Source organism: Nothoprocta perdicaria, unplaced genomic scaffold (assembly GCF_003342845.1).
Source record: "Nothoprocta perdicaria isolate Ctin4 unplaced genomic scaffold, notPer1 scaffold_10, whole genome shotgun sequence".
NCBI lineage: Eukaryota > Metazoa > Chordata > Aves > Tinamiformes > Tinamidae > Nothoprocta > Nothoprocta perdicaria.
In genome coordinates, this window is record NW_020454094.1 from 512,195 (window position 1) to 528,361 (window position 16,167).

The window sequence follows — 16,167 nt, forward strand, 5'->3', positions numbered from 1 at the left end:
TTTCCTCGCAGCTCTTCCTCGGGCATTCAACCCAGGCGAGCATTTTGAGCGCCGTGCGTTCATCATTGCAACTACCCGGCACAGCAATCCAGCAGCAGCTTAGCTTTGGTTGCTTCTTCATCTCCATGCTGAGGAAATGGCTTAATACACAGTGACTGTCTTGGAAACCAAAGAGCCTCCTCTCTCCACCCTGTACTCCAGGCACTGGAAGCTCCCTCGACCTCTCAAATTCTACTTACCTGTRATATCAAAATTTGCAAATCCATAGCTAAAAAACCACTATCAACTATTGACATGGTCCAATGCTGCAAGCAAACTCCAAAGCGTCAGGGTGGAAAGCCTCAGAGGTTTTCCTCTGCGCGTGCTTCTTTACAGCTCCCAAGCTGGACCACACGCTTGACAAGGTATGGTCACCTCCTCCATGTATTTTACCAAATTTTAGAGCTGAGACCTCAATATTACTTACACAAACAGATGCAAACCCCTCTGCTCAGTTCTGCAGGTGTAACTGAAGGCAAAAGAAAGCACCTATTGCTCGAGGTTGTTTCAAAATCCATGGTAATAGCTCAGTGCAGAGACACCTCCATTCCACCCCCTGCAGAACTGCAGTTGTTCTCAAGCAGAGAGACCCAGTTTAAGTAGAAAATAAGTTTTCCACAGGGAATTTAACTCCAGCTCTGTGCCATGCCCTGGGATCATTCAAACCAGACCTACTGTCATTAGAGCAGGACTCAGCACATGTGGTCCCAAGAGCTCTCTTTCAGCTAATAAATAAATTTCAGGTTAAAAATAAATAATTAATTAATTAGATGCAGCTGATTCTCTTCATTTAAGAGCTACTATTAAGAGGAGGCAGTAAGGCTATATTACAGATAAGGGATATACTGGCTGTAGCAAGAGGGAACTAAATTTTGCATTCACTCCCTGTTTTGTCTGAGGAAAAATAATCAGTCTGAATTAATCAGCGTGGTTCCTTGTAATTATTTGGTACTTTCAAAGCTGACATGCTGTTGCATTTTAGGGATTCCTGTCTGCTTCTTTCATTCAATAACATGAAAAGACAGCGCTTCATTAGGCAACGGGTGTGGGGTCAGGAATAAGAAGTTACTGATGGCACTTTTACACCTCAGCTAATAGCAATTAGATTCAGAGCTTTTTGGTTTTGTTTTTTTACTCCATGGCTTTTCCTCTCATTTCTTCCTATTTCAGGGCAGGATTAATCAGGAAAAGTGGTACTTGGCACGGAAAGTGCAGCTTTGTGAAATGCACTTTGCAGCTCTTGCTCCGTTGTGCATGCACAAAACACAGCCCAACTTGAACTTCAGTGGTCACCTCCACACCAGGAGACTAAACAGGAAAGGAAAGMAAACAGGAGGTAGCCACCAAAACGGAGCTTAGCAAGGAATAGGCTGCAGTTTACCGTTCAGGCTGCTTCTGTCGAGCAGGTTGGTGTCCACGGGCCAGTAGGAGCCATCTCCGTGACGCCCTGTGCAGAAGAGAAAGACATGAGCACTGTGGTCATGCTGCTTCCAGCCACCCCACCACACAGCCCATGGCTCCTGGGGACCACGTGGAGAACGGCGAGTCCCTGGGTGTGGGCATGCAGGGAAGCACAACCCCGGAGCGGCTTGCTGGGCATGCAGCCGCCTCATTCTAACCCACAGGTTAAAAATTACTACCATTTATTGGCATGCAAACCTCAAATTTATCTGTATTATATACTAAATACGTAAGGGTATAATTTTTATGCCACCAAGTTTGTTGTTGGGAGACTATCTGCAAAGTCCAAGCCTGCCCAGCTCCTCCTCTGCACCAGGATGGGCCCCAAGGAGCCCAACGCAGGGGCCAAGAGTAAAGAGCAGCTTGTCCAGTCAATGGGCTGTGCAAAACTGTGGAAAACCAGCACAAGGASTTGCTGGGGTGATTCCAGCAAGCTCCTAATTCCAGTGGCTCTGAGCTGATTCAAATGGCTCACTGTCATCAGCCACAGCCCATCATCCCATCTCCCTGTCTCGCACAGCCTCTTGCTGCTGTGCACCATTAAAAACCGCCTGTTTCTCAGCAGAGGTGTTTGTTTTTCTGCAGATTGGGGAGAAAATCGCGTGTATAACTTTGCTTTGCCATTTGGGAAAGATTTTGCGATGAAAGGCCCTAAATAAACGTAAGATCATTATCATCAGAGGAGGCTTCAGTGTAATCATCTTTTCAATCAGAGTAATTGCACCGCTACAACAAACTGGTCCTGCGAAAGCGAGGTTGAGAAACGTTTAGTGGTAAAAACAAGGCAAAATAGAGATAAATGGAGGCTATAGAGTTTATCTAAATGACACTCTGAAGCAGTCTTGTTACTAGCATCTCGGTGCAACCTGTGARTATGATGTGACCCTAGGGCCACGCTGTGCCTCGTAAACTGGGTGTCTCAACGGGAAATCGCTAAATGTTATTGTTTGGGGTGTTTAATCCAAACTGAAATGGCTCAGGAGGAGCCTAACACATGAGAAAACGCAGTTGGGATGCCAGAAACGTAGARGCTAGCCTTGCACGCCCGACTCGAAAGTTTAGTAGTTTTTGATTTACAGAATAGCACTTTTCAAGGCATTATACATGACATTTCAATTGCAAAAAGAACTTTGCATAACCAGCTGCCAGCTTCAGTTTGCATGATTCTGCTGAAATTATGGACCCCGCTCCTGGGGAAAATAACTCTGTGCTGTGGCTTCTGAGCTCAGCCGAGCTGCGGGCAAACCTAGAGTGAGACCAAGACCAGGACTCCAAAAAGACTCCAAAAGCCAAGGAGCCAACAGGTTCCTGCAAGGGAGGTTGGCTACATCATGCATCTCAAAGGGGGTCTCCCATCATTTTGGGGGTCCTGTTTCTGTCCCTGCGACCCATAAATGGCCTCTGTCCAAGTGTGATGGCACCTAGCCACCTAGAAGTGTGGTGATTTCACTGATAAGACATAGGAAAGTAAATAACTTCTAACAAATGGAGCATTTCTACTATACTGTGTGTTACAGGTAGCCAAGATGATTGAATTTATGGTAATTTAGCTCTGTTCTGCTATTAAGACAAACAATCATTATTCAATATTTGGATAAAYATAGGAATTTAAGCACTTAGGAGCCAAAAGGTAAATCTCCTAATGCGTTTTAGGGCTTTATATGTTAAAGGGTAAGCAGGACTTAAAACAGGATTATAGACGCTTTACTCCAAGCCAACACACCACCAGGAATGCATTCCATCTCTAGTGTGATCTCTGCAAGGATTTGAGATGTACTGCCCTCTATAGAAGTGAGGGGATGTGGAAGACCAGTGCTTCTTGCTATTTCTTCTTCTGGAACAAACCATTCCAATGCCCTGCCCAACCCTCTATTTCTTCTAGGACTGCCTTTTTAATGGAGCTTGAAAAGTCTTTACTGAGAGCTGTGTCTTGCCCTGAGAGGGCCCAAAACCTGGATGCCCCCTCTCACCTCTCTGTTCTCCATTTAACCTCTCTTTTCACCTAGATCTCTCTTTTGAATGTTTCAGGGACTCAAGCCTTCTTCCACAACTATATTTCAGTTGCCATTATATGCAATAACTATTTCAACTACGCCTGGTCAAGGCAAAAAAAAAAAATCTTAAAACACCTTCAGGGACAGCAGTTCTCTATCCTCTTGGATCTCCAGCACTTGCAGATTGCTCAAGGACTCTGTTGTGATATTGCTATAAATTCCTTATTTGTGCTTTATTTCAACAAGCTCCTTATTTCCACAGGCCACTGAACCACCTGCAYGGATGGAGATGCAACATCCTCCCCTCACAAAACACTGCTTGACTCACGAAAACCTGAGATGTGGAAATTAATGGTGAGTGATGCCATTTCTATTGCAGCCATCTGACCCAGATACAACCCCACGCTGCCGCTTTTGTTGCTTTTTGCCTGAAACAGTCCAAGATACTCGGAAAATAAGGCTGGCGATATTCTTTTCTCAGAAAACAAGAGATGAGAAGTGGCTCTTTGTGCCCCCCAGGTGCCACGGCGCGGGAGGCACTCGTTGGCCTTTTGGTGCTTAGCATGAATGTCAGCCACACGAGGCTTTAACAACAGCATCCTGCTTTGCTTCTAACAACACGCATCTGTCCTCGGGTTCATCACCACCCACCGCGGGTTGCAGAGCTGCAAGCCCAGGCTGGAGCACAGCAACCACTGAAAAACACTGGATTTTGTACCATTTTGGTACAACAAAAACACAGAACCGTTATTTTCATCATTAAGATCCTAGAGAGGTTACTGGAGACAAATGAGCTGTCACCATCCTGTCACTGCTGCCCTTTTTGATAAAGACATTTTTAAACCAGGTAAAATGCAACAGTCAAGGACGGCTCAGTGCATTTCAYGTTGCACTAGTAAAGCCAAAGGCATCTCTACAAACAGCAATCAGCGTTAAGCTTCTTGACAAACAGGGCTATTTTTGTGTACAAGACTACTGATTTTATTGGGGTTTAGTTGCCCATGTGTATTTATGGGTTCGTTTAGGATACTGGAATATATGCGCTGTCCAGGTCATCAAGAAGGATTTGCAAGTTTGGGACCTAATTAATGGGATGGGAGGGAAAGCCGTACTGTTATAGGTGACTGATCCAAGCAACTTATTAAGGACTTTCATGGCCTAGTTTGTGCTATGCCGAGTTTTTATACAAGTATGGTAAGTAACCAGGGACATAAATGCAATGTAGGTGACTTATGTATTTAAGATGGCAAGAGGATATAAGYTGGACAGCCCAAACTGGGCAGGGATGCTTGCTCAGCCCCCAAAGGGACATCAGGTCTAACCAGCAAAGTGTGAAGCTCTGGGGAAACCACTGGTAGGATTTATAGGGATAACCTCCATGCACACATACCAAGCAGAAGAAATTCTTCCATTAGCCCTTGATCTAATTTTAATATGAGGTTTTGGGAAGGCAGAAGTATGACTTAGAAGAGACAAGGTAGGAGACAAGATGGAATAAAGCCAGGACACTGGCATCTCGGCTCTTAAAAACACCTTCCCCAACACCAGGGAGAGCCAGCAGAGGACTTCATCAGGGCTGGGAGATTCTCCGGTGCGTCGCCTGAGGTGGGAACTCAGCTTGCATTGCACAGCCATCAGCCCAGTCCCCTCTACATTGACTAGAAGCGACACAAACCTTGTGATCATGGCTTAARCTGGTTACCTTACATTGGAAAAATTGCTTTTTGGAGGCACCTGTCTCTCCCTATCGACCACAGAGAACTGCCAGACTATGAAACCTGCAAGCTTAGATGGATCGTGGCTTTCCCCGGCACTGGGTAGAGGACAAGGAACCCCTGCAGCCTGTTAGACTGTCCTAGTCGTGTTAGAAGTGCTAGCACCTGAGCCCTACCTTCAGCTGTTTTCTACAGACTCAAGAATCTAGCAGAAAACAGACAAAAAAGGAGACCAACAGCTATGCAAATCCCCACTGAGGTTCTGCATCRACCAGGATTTAAATAAATCAGAGAACGTGTGTCTTCTCCTCCGGTAAGGCACCAGCACCACAGCAGGCCCCACTCTGGGCAGGTTTCGGCACAGTGCAGCGTTTGGACAAGGTGGCACTGATGGCAAGCTTGCTTTTCAGCAAGGGGTTCTCTGACAGACCTCTTGGAAGGCAACGGGGTAGAGATGCAAGATGAGGGGAGCAGATGTCCTCCTGCCTCTTGACCTCTAGGCTCTGTGTCAAAGGAAACCCTAAGGCAATTTCCTCAAAAACATCTCACTGCAGCAAGAAGCACAGCCAACATGCAGGAAAAGCCATTCTCCTCAGGTTTTCAAGGAGATCCACCTCCCTTACACAAGGCTTCTTTATTTTGGTCCTTAAGAACGCGTTCTTTACTTGCTGGATTAAATTAGCCAGATACCTGTGCTGGGTTCTGTTACCTGCAGCTTTTTCTTGTAGAGGAGTTACTTTGATAATGGCAATACTTGTTCTTTCCTCTCCAGGTAGCAGAGTGCCCCCGTGCCCTGTGTTACTTGTTTGGCAGGTGGCTCTTTGAAGAAGATCTGACCGGCCCAGCCTCCTGCTGCCGCTCTGCTCAGCGCCTGCAAAATCGCCTCCGAAGCCGGAGCCCGGAGCCAGGAGAACGGCTCGAGCAGGAGGTGGAGAGGCAGAGCCGGCGCCTCCCGCCACGATGGCTGTGCCRGGGCTGCCGCTGGGCGCCCGGGGCTCGTGTTCGTCCAGCACCGGCGGGGCTGCGCTTCCGACAGCGCTGAGCTCCAACGGGCCGTATCCCGGGCACGCCGGGCTGCGCTGCGCACCCTGCGCTTCCRACAGCTCAAGCAATCAGTGCGCTGTTTATCCACGAGATGAAAAGGTGGCAAACGGCACTGCCAGGTAGGCAGCATCCATCCCCTGCTCCGAGGAGGCAGCACGAGGAGGCAGCACTTCGCCCCGGACGGGTCTGAGCGGGACTCGGCGCCGCTGCGGCACGGCACAGCCCTCGTCTTCGCTGGTCTCTYGTTCATCGCCAGGGCCGGGTCCCAGCGCTGGTCCCGCCTGAGCCAGGACGCAGGCACCCTCGTACTCCCCAATCCCGCCCGGGTCTCCCAGCTTCGCTCCTGCTAATGAACCTACCCAGCTCAGTCGCTACCTGGCCCGCTTCATGGGAGACACATTCTGAGACAACAACTGCACAATTAAAACCTATTGACATTTCCCAAGATAAGAAAAAAATATTTGCTCAGAACTACACATGCTGCCTTTTATCAAAATTCACAATGTTAGTTATCATACTTGTAGTCCAAACATAGAAATCACCTTTGTAGCTCTTGCACAAATCTAATTTTGCTGGCAGCACATGGCTATCAACAAGTGCTGTATTGACAAAATACAGACTAAAGAATTTAACACTGGCTTACCAAATGAAAGCTGAGGGGAGACAAAACAAAAGGAATGAATCTCTTCCTTGCCCGGTTTGCCTCCTTTCCCTCCAGATCAAGACCATAAGTGGAATTTTTTAGCCCRCAGGAGCCTCCACAACAGCTCGCAGGGACACAGCTGGCCTCCTACGTACGCAGGAGATGTAGGGGACGTCTGTGAGGAACGCTGTCCTGCACCTGGAGCCTGCAGGCCCCGAGGAACTGGTGGCTTCCAGCGGAATGACGCTGCCATGCGCAGGTGCCACCTGAGTGCAGKGACACGGGTGGCACTGGAGGCTCTGCTTGGCCACACAAGCCTCTCATCCCCTCTCTGTCTCCCTGTCCATGCCTGAGATTCCACCACCTCAGACCCCAAAACCTCAGTGTCCCTCCCCAAGCCCCATCACATGTCCCCCCTGCCCTCTGAAAATGCCACCAAGGAGCATTTGGATGCAGAATGCAGTGGTCCTGAGCGTCTGTTCAAGACAGATGACCTCAAAGAGTTAATGTGTGTCACTCCACAAGAATTACAGCTGTGACAGAGATGGCCTTAAGGGCCTTGTCCGATGCACTGAATAATTGAAAAGGCTCCCGCTGACTTCAGTGGGCACTGGATCAGGCCAGGGATGGTTGAAGAATTAGCTTTGATGATTTCTGAGTCAAAGGAGCTTTTAGAAACTTTTACCGCTGTTTATGGTAATGGTGCCRCTCGCAACACAGCGACGGTGAGACCTGGCCCCATTGACTCATCTTTAATAGAGTCACATAAAGATCAAAGGGAAGACCTCAGACTTYTTCACCGATTAGAACTGGTCATCAGCGAAAGGTAAAGATGAAAACCGAATGTAGATATCKATGGGCTGATGAAAACCCCAAAGGGCTGGGAATCCAATGCAGCCTGCTACACCCACTCGGACAAGACACGGTGCTAATAATGTTCAGGTGTGGGTGTTAAGCAAAGCCATTAATGCTGCTTAAAACGTGCTCCGCGTGTCCTCCTGGCTGAACGCAAAGTCACCGCGTTTTCAGGGGTGCCGTGCGGCTCAGGCATCCCAAACCAGGACACCTGGAGCAACTGGAGTTCAGAGCCCACGACCACGATTCCCACGCGCGCTCGCGGCGCCGAGTGCGGAGCGCAGCCTACGCACCCGCTGCGAGCGCCAAGGAGACGCCGCCTGAAACCTTTCCCGCTTCTAATTGAAATTTACCCTCATTAACTCRTTGACTAGGTTGCAAACATTGTTCGGGCTGTACGAGAACAATGGATGATTCCAGCGCCAGTCTTCCAGTCTTTAATTGCTTTTGGATAATAAGGCGGCGCGCTCGGAGCCTGGCGGCGCCGCGGGATCCCCCCGGCCCGTGCCCGGACACGGCGGCTGCAGGGCCGTGCAGGACCGTGCGGGCCGGCGAGGCCACGCGGCGGCTTCTGCCGCGGGCCGTGCCGTGTTCCCGGGGCTGAAAATGGGCAAACACGGTCCCAGCACTGGGCTGATGCCAATTTAGAAGCCACCATCGGCCACCCTGCCATGCCCAGCCCATGCCTCGCTGTCCCTGTCATTAACCCCACTGCGTTGCCACTTACAGAGAGCAACAGCAGCTTCGCCATGCGTCTGCATCTATTTTTATCCACACAAACAGTATCCAAAGCAACAGGATAATTCCTACTTAAACACGCTACCTTGGGCGACCAGGAGTTGGCCAACGCGCATGCAGGAACGCCCTGGATCCTCAATGCTATATTACACCTCAAAATGATTCTTAAAATATGCAAACGCAGATCTCAACATTCCTTTCAAATCCCCCTGCTAACCCCGTGGAATTTAGTGTKTTGCATCCGAAATCGCATAGTTTTTTAGGCATAACACGAGCCGGGGAGCAGCTGGCGCAGGCAGTGCCCCAGGAACGATGCGTTCACCTGCCCCACGCAGAGACCCTGCACTTAACCCGTCACGCTTATTCACTTCTGGCCACTAATTAAACTGCAGAGCACGGAGGCCCCAGCAGGGCYGTTCTGCAGGGGATGGGCTCTCCTCCCGCTACCAGCGAGGGAAGCTAACCAGGCTATGGAACCCATGGCCACTTTTCCCCATTTTCTGTTTTTTTTTCTCTTTTTTTCCCCACCTAGCATTGCACAACACTGTGTGGAACATCCCCCAAATCCTGACTTCTCTGAGCATGAAATGGAAAGGGGCAAGCAGAAGATACTGAACGMATACAGAGATAATAATGTATATATTAATAATAACAATATATACATATATAAAAATATACACATCATATTATATAGAATACACATATTATATTTTATATATATAACACATGATGTGCATATTTTATATCTGTATAATAATAATTGACACTTTTTCGATCCTCCCTACCAGGTCATGGTACATTGCATCACAGCCTTTCCTACATTTTCTCAATATTTCTATGTTTCCTGCTTGAAAATACTTTAAGTGTCAATAAATTGACAATTTACTTCCATGCTTCTTTGTCAGCTACCACGTTTCCTCTTTAAATRGGCACTATTTGGCTACAAAACTGCCATTTTCAATTGCTGAGTGCTCACATGGAGCCAAACCAGCATTTAATTTTTAAATTTGTATACTCCAAACTCTTTCCCCTGCTACGCAAGCACCAACCAGAGCCTTCAAAAACACTTAAATATTTAAAAAAATAGATTTTGAGTAAAAAAAAAGAAAATCATATAGCAGTTTTACAGGCTTCACAGATATTCAGCAACGTTTAAGTGAAGAGCAGAGAAAGCAGAGAGTGACAATGCCTTGAAAAGTTGACCAAACCTGGCTACTACTAAGCACGAGCTGCCAATTTGGGAGGCAAGCTGATTTAGGACTTCTCACCGTGTGACTTTTGAGCTTCTAATCTGGAACCCTCCAAGAGGTGCAAGAGTAGCCTGGAAATTACACTGAGCTTCATTATCCCTCGCGTGAATTATTCAGCAGTGCAGCGGAGAGCCCAGGAATTTATTTCCCCCGAAGAAGCTCCACGTTTTAATTGGTCCTTCAGTAAAGAGACCAAACAATTTCCTCTCTGGAAAATCTACATCTTCCCATGCGCGCGGCCACGCAGGGCTTCGTTAGCGGGACTAWCTGGCCCGTGGGAGCTGCCTGCTCGGCTGCACGTCCCCGGGGACCGCGCGGGGATGGATGGAGCGGGGTGGGGACAGACAGCGGACACCGTACCTTGGTCATTGGCCATTTTGTCAGGGTGCTCGACTGCAAGGGAAAGACAACACAGTTAGAGACATGTCCAGAGCGACCTCCCGTCCCCTCCGCAAAACCATCTGCGGGCCCGGGAGGACAAAACCAAGCTGCCCTCTRTTTTGCAGCAGGCGATTTTTTGCAAAACTCTCAAAAATCTGAAAAATTGCCAGTATTTTCTTTTTTTMTCCTCTTATTCTTTTAAATCCCCGTGCAACCTGGGAAGTTTAATTAAGCACCGAAGTGAAGGAGGGAGAGAAGGAGCAGGAGAGAGGGAGAGGAGAGATACAGTTTCTTTGAATAATTACAGTCAAAGCACCGATGAGTTGAAAGCTAATTCTGACTTACATTATCATTGTTTCAGCTTTGCACAAAAGAAGTTAAAAACTATTTACATGTTTTTGCATAATAGCCATAAGAGATAGTGTGATTTGAAGTGCACCAGTCAAGACTTCAAAACTCAATAGGTACATTAAAAGCTACAACTTCTGATTATTAACGACAGCACTGCGGGAATTAAACTTTCTTTGGCTTCATAAATAGCTACCATTGCAGAGCACTCACCAATCCTCTGCTTGATAAAATAGGCAAGAGATTTAAGCACAGCAAACTGGGGAGAAAGGGAGTGAGCTGCGGGAGCTGCACAAGCCCTGCTTAGAGATGCAATGTGTGCTCCAAGCCCCTCTGGGTGAGCATGGGATCATGCAGGGGGAAAATTAAGGCATGAGGGAGCAGCAGTTAAGGTGGGCGCAGGTTTTGTGCTGTTGAAGTTAAACTGCTCCTCAACACAGCCCTGACACAGCATTAGAGGGCACTGCAGGGCTGAAAATGCTGCCCCACGCCACCCGTGCCAAGGGTGGGGGAACGGGCATCGCCCCTGGCATCTGGGCTCCTTGAGGGATGCGGAGGGAATGGCACATCCTGATGTCCCATGGAAAGCCCAGGGATGGCGTTTTCCTGGTGGATTTTAGCCGTTTGGAAATGCCCAACAGTGGCCATCAAGCCCAGACCTCTGCTCTCCTCCTCTCTCGCCTTGCACTCACCCCTGCAGAAAACACATCCAAYCTAGTGTTTTAGTCAGGCTTGAAATTACGCCTACAGCTTCATTATAGGCACATATGTTTCCAGGACACGGAGCGGGCATTCAATAGGCAACTTCTCTTCATTTTATCCGTATTGATGCAATGTTTTGTGCRACTCCAGCAAGCTGAGCAGTGTCCTTTAATTTTCTTCAGCTAATGGAGTTCAGCACACAACGAAGGGCTGTTTGGAAACACGGGCTGAAATTCAGAACAGTTGTGGCTGGGCAGCACAAAGCCCAAGCAAATCCAGCAGGGGCAATTTTGAGATTTGTTTGCTTCTGCTACAGATGAAAAAAATATATATTTATTATTTGAAAGACAGAGGGAATCCTCAAACCCACCTGCCACGAGCCCATCCACTCTTATTTGCCATTTTTCACTGGGCATTTGTGAACACATTTCAACCTGTATGTATTTACTTCTGCATTTCATTTATGCACCGCAGAAATAACGGGACATTGAGAATTGGACTTTAACCTGGGGGGAAATCCATGACAATATGCTATGCAAAGCTGCAGAACAGTCGCATAATATTTGGGCATATTATATTTATCACAGAACRACTGAGGTTGGAAGGGACTTTTGGAGATCATCTAGGTSAACCCTTCTGCAAAGTATTTATAGAATACATAAATGTAAATATAAATACAAAATAATTATAAATTTATATATGTATGTGTGTGTGTTTATGCATATGTGATATTTACTCAAGTCATCCAGAGTTGTTCTTGGCAAGGACTAAGAAAAACCCCGAAAACGACCTCAGGGTTTGTTATTAGACGAGCTGGGCCAAAACTGTGAGCCGGTTAATCCCATTTCACCTGTTCCAGGCTCCGAAGGATATGTAGCAGAGCCTTCATGTGGCAGAAATGTAGCCCGAGCCAGGCAGAGCCTGAAAAAGCAGAGCCTCAGCTGATGCAAACCCTCCTATATTCACTGGAGCCCACAGCACAACGACAGTAAGCCAAGGATTTGCCCATTTGCCTGGGTATTATTATCCGTGGAAGTGAGCTGGAAGCACATAAACCCACTGCTCCCGTGGTACTGTTATTTACTATTAAATATATCTGTTTCCTCACAGATCACTACATTTTCATTAGCAGAGGCAAGTCAGTACAAATACTTACATTGCAATTCTAACACAAGTAATGGCTTGGTTCCCTTGAAGGAGCTTTATGTGCTACAATATATAAAATCAGACCGGGGGTGACTTAGTGGATCTTTGATGCTYATTTAGTTCCTTGTAGTTTAAAAACCTTCTCTGATCACGACATATATTTGCTATCAGAGCCTTTATTATCACATGGCACATGCGCATTTTCTGTTAATAATCATTAAGGGCAGGAAACCAAGATTTTTGCATAATTCAGCATGCACTCAGGGCTTCAGAAGGTCTTTTCACCTCAAATGTAGAGGCAGATTTGTCAAAAAACACTTGAATATTATTGAACATGACATATTTAGGGTGGATATCATTAAATATTCATGGCAGGGTATTAGACATAGTCCTTGTAGGCTATTACAAGATGTAACAAATTATAGATTTATCTTTTTGGTATCTGTTGATGCTGTCTGATCTGGAAGCCATTTCCCAAATGAGTTTTACAGGGCTCTGTGTAAACATTACAAAGTAGGTGATATCTAGTGTATTAATCTTGCCGTTTAGTTAGATCTCTGGGTCTCTGCATCTTTTAATAAGTCATTAGTCTGCAGTTGTTCTATTTCGATGCTTGGGCTCCTTTTAAACTCCAGCAGATTTCCCTTGCTCGGTACAAGCTGCGAGCATGAAATTAAGTTGGCACTGGCCCCTTGACAGCGCTGGGGCGCTTGCAAAGYGCTCCCTGCCCACGTCTCCTGGCAGCACAGAACAAATAATCAGCATCTCACCAAGGATGCACTCAAAGCAAAACATGACTTGGACAAGCCAGTCCCAGGAACCTGGGCAGCCCGTGATAAGCTCTGACCTAAGTGATGTTATTTCTCATTTTTCTGGCAATTTTTGTCACAGAAACAAGTGGAGGAAGAAAAAAATAAGACCCCGCATCCAGCAGAAGTGATCAGGAGCCAGGTGTCATCACTGCTCAGCCGTTCTGCTTTGCTTTTAAATAGCTTGCGTTAAATATCTTGAATTAAATGCAGCCGCGTATAATTGATTAAAAAAGGGGCTTGAAGCATAGCATTAATTACCAACTGCTCCTGTACAGGTTTGGATCTGCACTTCCCTCCAGCTCGGACCTTTCAAGCCTGACCTAGCTCCAGGGCCACTTACTTCTTGCCAGGATGTTCCTTTCACATATAAATCCCCAGAATTTCTCTAGAAAAGACAGARCAGCACAATGTTCTCCTGCGTGCCAGGCTTCTTTCCTAGAATAGGTCCACCGTTTATGTCACTGGATTTCTTTTATCAGTAATTACACGTCTTTCTTGAAGTAATTTTATCTTCCGTGCAACCCAATGAGTGACAGCTAAAATATAAGCAGAGCAGCTGCAAACATCCTGCTTTCCACTCGCAGTAATGTTGCTTACATCTTGCTAACTAATAATTTACAAGTAGATCATGCTAGGCCTTCGTACAGGGGCATCTAACCCCATGCTGATGTCAAATGGAGCCAGTTGCATGTGCAACCCTTTGCTCTCTTAAATGCAACAGTCCTGGGAAAACACACACTGAAACACCAGCCAACAAAACTGGTCCCTCAGGAAGAGGTATCAGGTGTTAATTTGTCCTCTGTCAATGACGGGGACCAAAAGATACCTGGAGCAATGCTCTCCATGCAAAGCCACACCAGGTAATGTCTCGTGGAGCTTTCCAGGCAGCATTTTGCCTGCTGGCTCCGCTGCTGTGAGCGTGAGTCATCCCCACATCCCCTGCCACCAGAGGATCCGCAAAGAAAAGGTATCTCCCCAGAGAAACCCCGTCAGATCCAATTAGCTTTATTACTGATGGCAAAAGTTCGGTGGTGTCAGAATGCCTTCCCCCGCTTGATTGGATTTAAAAATATAGCTGCTGCCTCATTATGCGAGTGACTTTTGTCAACCTCCACACAGAGCATTTTGCTTTTATCTCCCGGTAAGTAGCGGGATTTCTTCTAGCTGACATGGAATTAATTGCAAAGCTCCCACCGAGGCGTAAGAGAATCCTACWTATCATTACTATCCATATGACAAAGTTTCAAACCTTTCAGCGTCCGGAAGAAAATCGGCTCCGAGAGAGGCCCCACTCCTTTGGCATTGCGAGCCTGGATTCGGAAGTAGTAGACGGTGTCTAGGTTGAGGTCCATGATTTGGTGGGTAAGTCGGTCCCCGCTGATGGACTCCATAATCCAGTCATCAATGGGAGCGTTCTTGTCCAAAGTATAGAAGAGGATGTAAGCTGGATAAACACAGTCTCTCAGTTAGTTCTTACATCAAATTTAAGCTGTGTGCTTTATGAAATGCATACAGAATTCAGATTTCTGAACATTTAGTCTTTTTGTTTTAAAAAACAGTAGTGGCATGTCTCTTGATCAAAGCACTCTCAAGGAATATTTTGATAAGGAATTAATATTTGTTTATTTTGAGAACAAATCAAAAGTTACAATAGTCCCTTCTAAAATATAATATAAAAACACATTAAAACATTCTGTTACATGTACATTTGCCAAAAGCAGGTGCATGATTCAGTCTGACAGACATCACAAACCCTACGGTCTAAGTCTTTAGTGATTCAGTGCTCAAATGAAACCAAATGGCACTGGTGATGCACATTTGCTGGGGGCTCATGAGAAGCCCTGCAATATTTCTTGGCAACTTTATGGGGAAGTATTTGGAGAAAAAGAACAAAGAACCCAAAACTCAAAGTTTCAACAACTCAAAACACCACATGAATTTAGTACTTTCCCTATGAAATAAAGAAAAAACAACCTGGAGCTTAAATCCTGCATGGGCAGCTCACAACCGTCCTACCTTTGCAGGCCAGGCTGGTGTGCACAGGTAAATTTGAGTTTTCAGGCCAACTGTTTCATTTTAAAGCTCAGATTGAAGCACAAGTGTTTGCAATCAATACAAGTTCCTTGGAGTAAGCTTCCAGGCAAGTTACAGTTGGGAGAGAAGGAAAGTCCTGTTCTCAAGCGAAACACCTGTAGGTGAGGCCTCCAATGCCTTGGTGGCAACCAAACCTCACCTGGGGCTCCCCAATATCACAGAATCACAGAATCACRGAGTGTTCAAGGTTGGAAGGGACCTCTAGAGATCATCTAGTCCAACCTTCCTGCTCAAGCAGGCACACCTAGAGCATGTGGCASAGGGTGGCATCCAGGCGGGTTTTGAAGACCTCCAGAGAAGGAGACTCCACAACCTCCCTGGGCAGCCTGTTCCASKGCTCTGTCACCCTAACAGTAAAGAAGTTGCTCCTCACCTGGAGATGGAACCTCCTGTGCTCCAGCTTGTGGCCATTACCCCTCGTCCTATCGCTGGCCACCAGTGAAAACAACTTGTCCCCTTCTTCCCTACATTCTCCCTTCCTGAACTTATACAYGTTAATTAGAATATATCTGGCTTGTCTGGCTTCAGAAAAATCAGTCTGGTTGGTTCTCACGGGCTGGGAACACGCAGCCTGCACAAGCTGATCTAGCTCTGGCCTAAGCTCCGCTGCTCCCGAACCACAGAGCTGAGGGGTCTCAGTGCCACGTGGGCAGCTCCAGGGCCAGTCCTGTAGGTAGGCCTGGAAAACACATGGGAGCAATGCTGAGATTCCCGGGAATCATGAACACTTCCCATTGTTTTTCTCTGCAGCAGAGAGGGAAAGGCTTGGTGCGGGCAGGAAAACGTGTTGATGCACTTCCCTCCAGCTGCAGCCCTGAGTTCCTTCAGGCACAAGTGGAAACTGAACTAAGGGCTTCTGTCCTCTGGGGTGCACACTCAAGGATAGTGCTACTTCTTTTTGCACRTTTTTCCATTCTAGGGCTTTCTTTAGAGAACTTTGGGGTT

At 46.9% G+C, this 16,167-nt stretch overlaps 1 protein-coding gene across 1 annotated transcript in view; it reads right to left on the reverse strand.

Moving 5' to 3' along the window:
* The window catches only part of DCC (DCC netrin 1 receptor), a 349,458-nt gene that overhangs the window by 35,911 nt on the left and 297,380 nt on the right, over positions 1 to 16,167 (reverse strand). The window contains exons 20-22 of the mRNA XM_026038936.1: positions 14,378 to 14,572; positions 10,100 to 10,132; positions 1,421 to 1,486 (exon numbers count right to left, since the gene is read on the reverse strand). Of these exons, the coding sequence (XP_025894721.1) occupies positions 1,421 to 1,486; positions 10,100 to 10,132; positions 14,378 to 14,572 (294 nt within the window). The remainder of the gene's footprint in view (positions 1 to 1,420; positions 1,487 to 10,099; positions 10,133 to 14,377; positions 14,573 to 16,167) is intronic.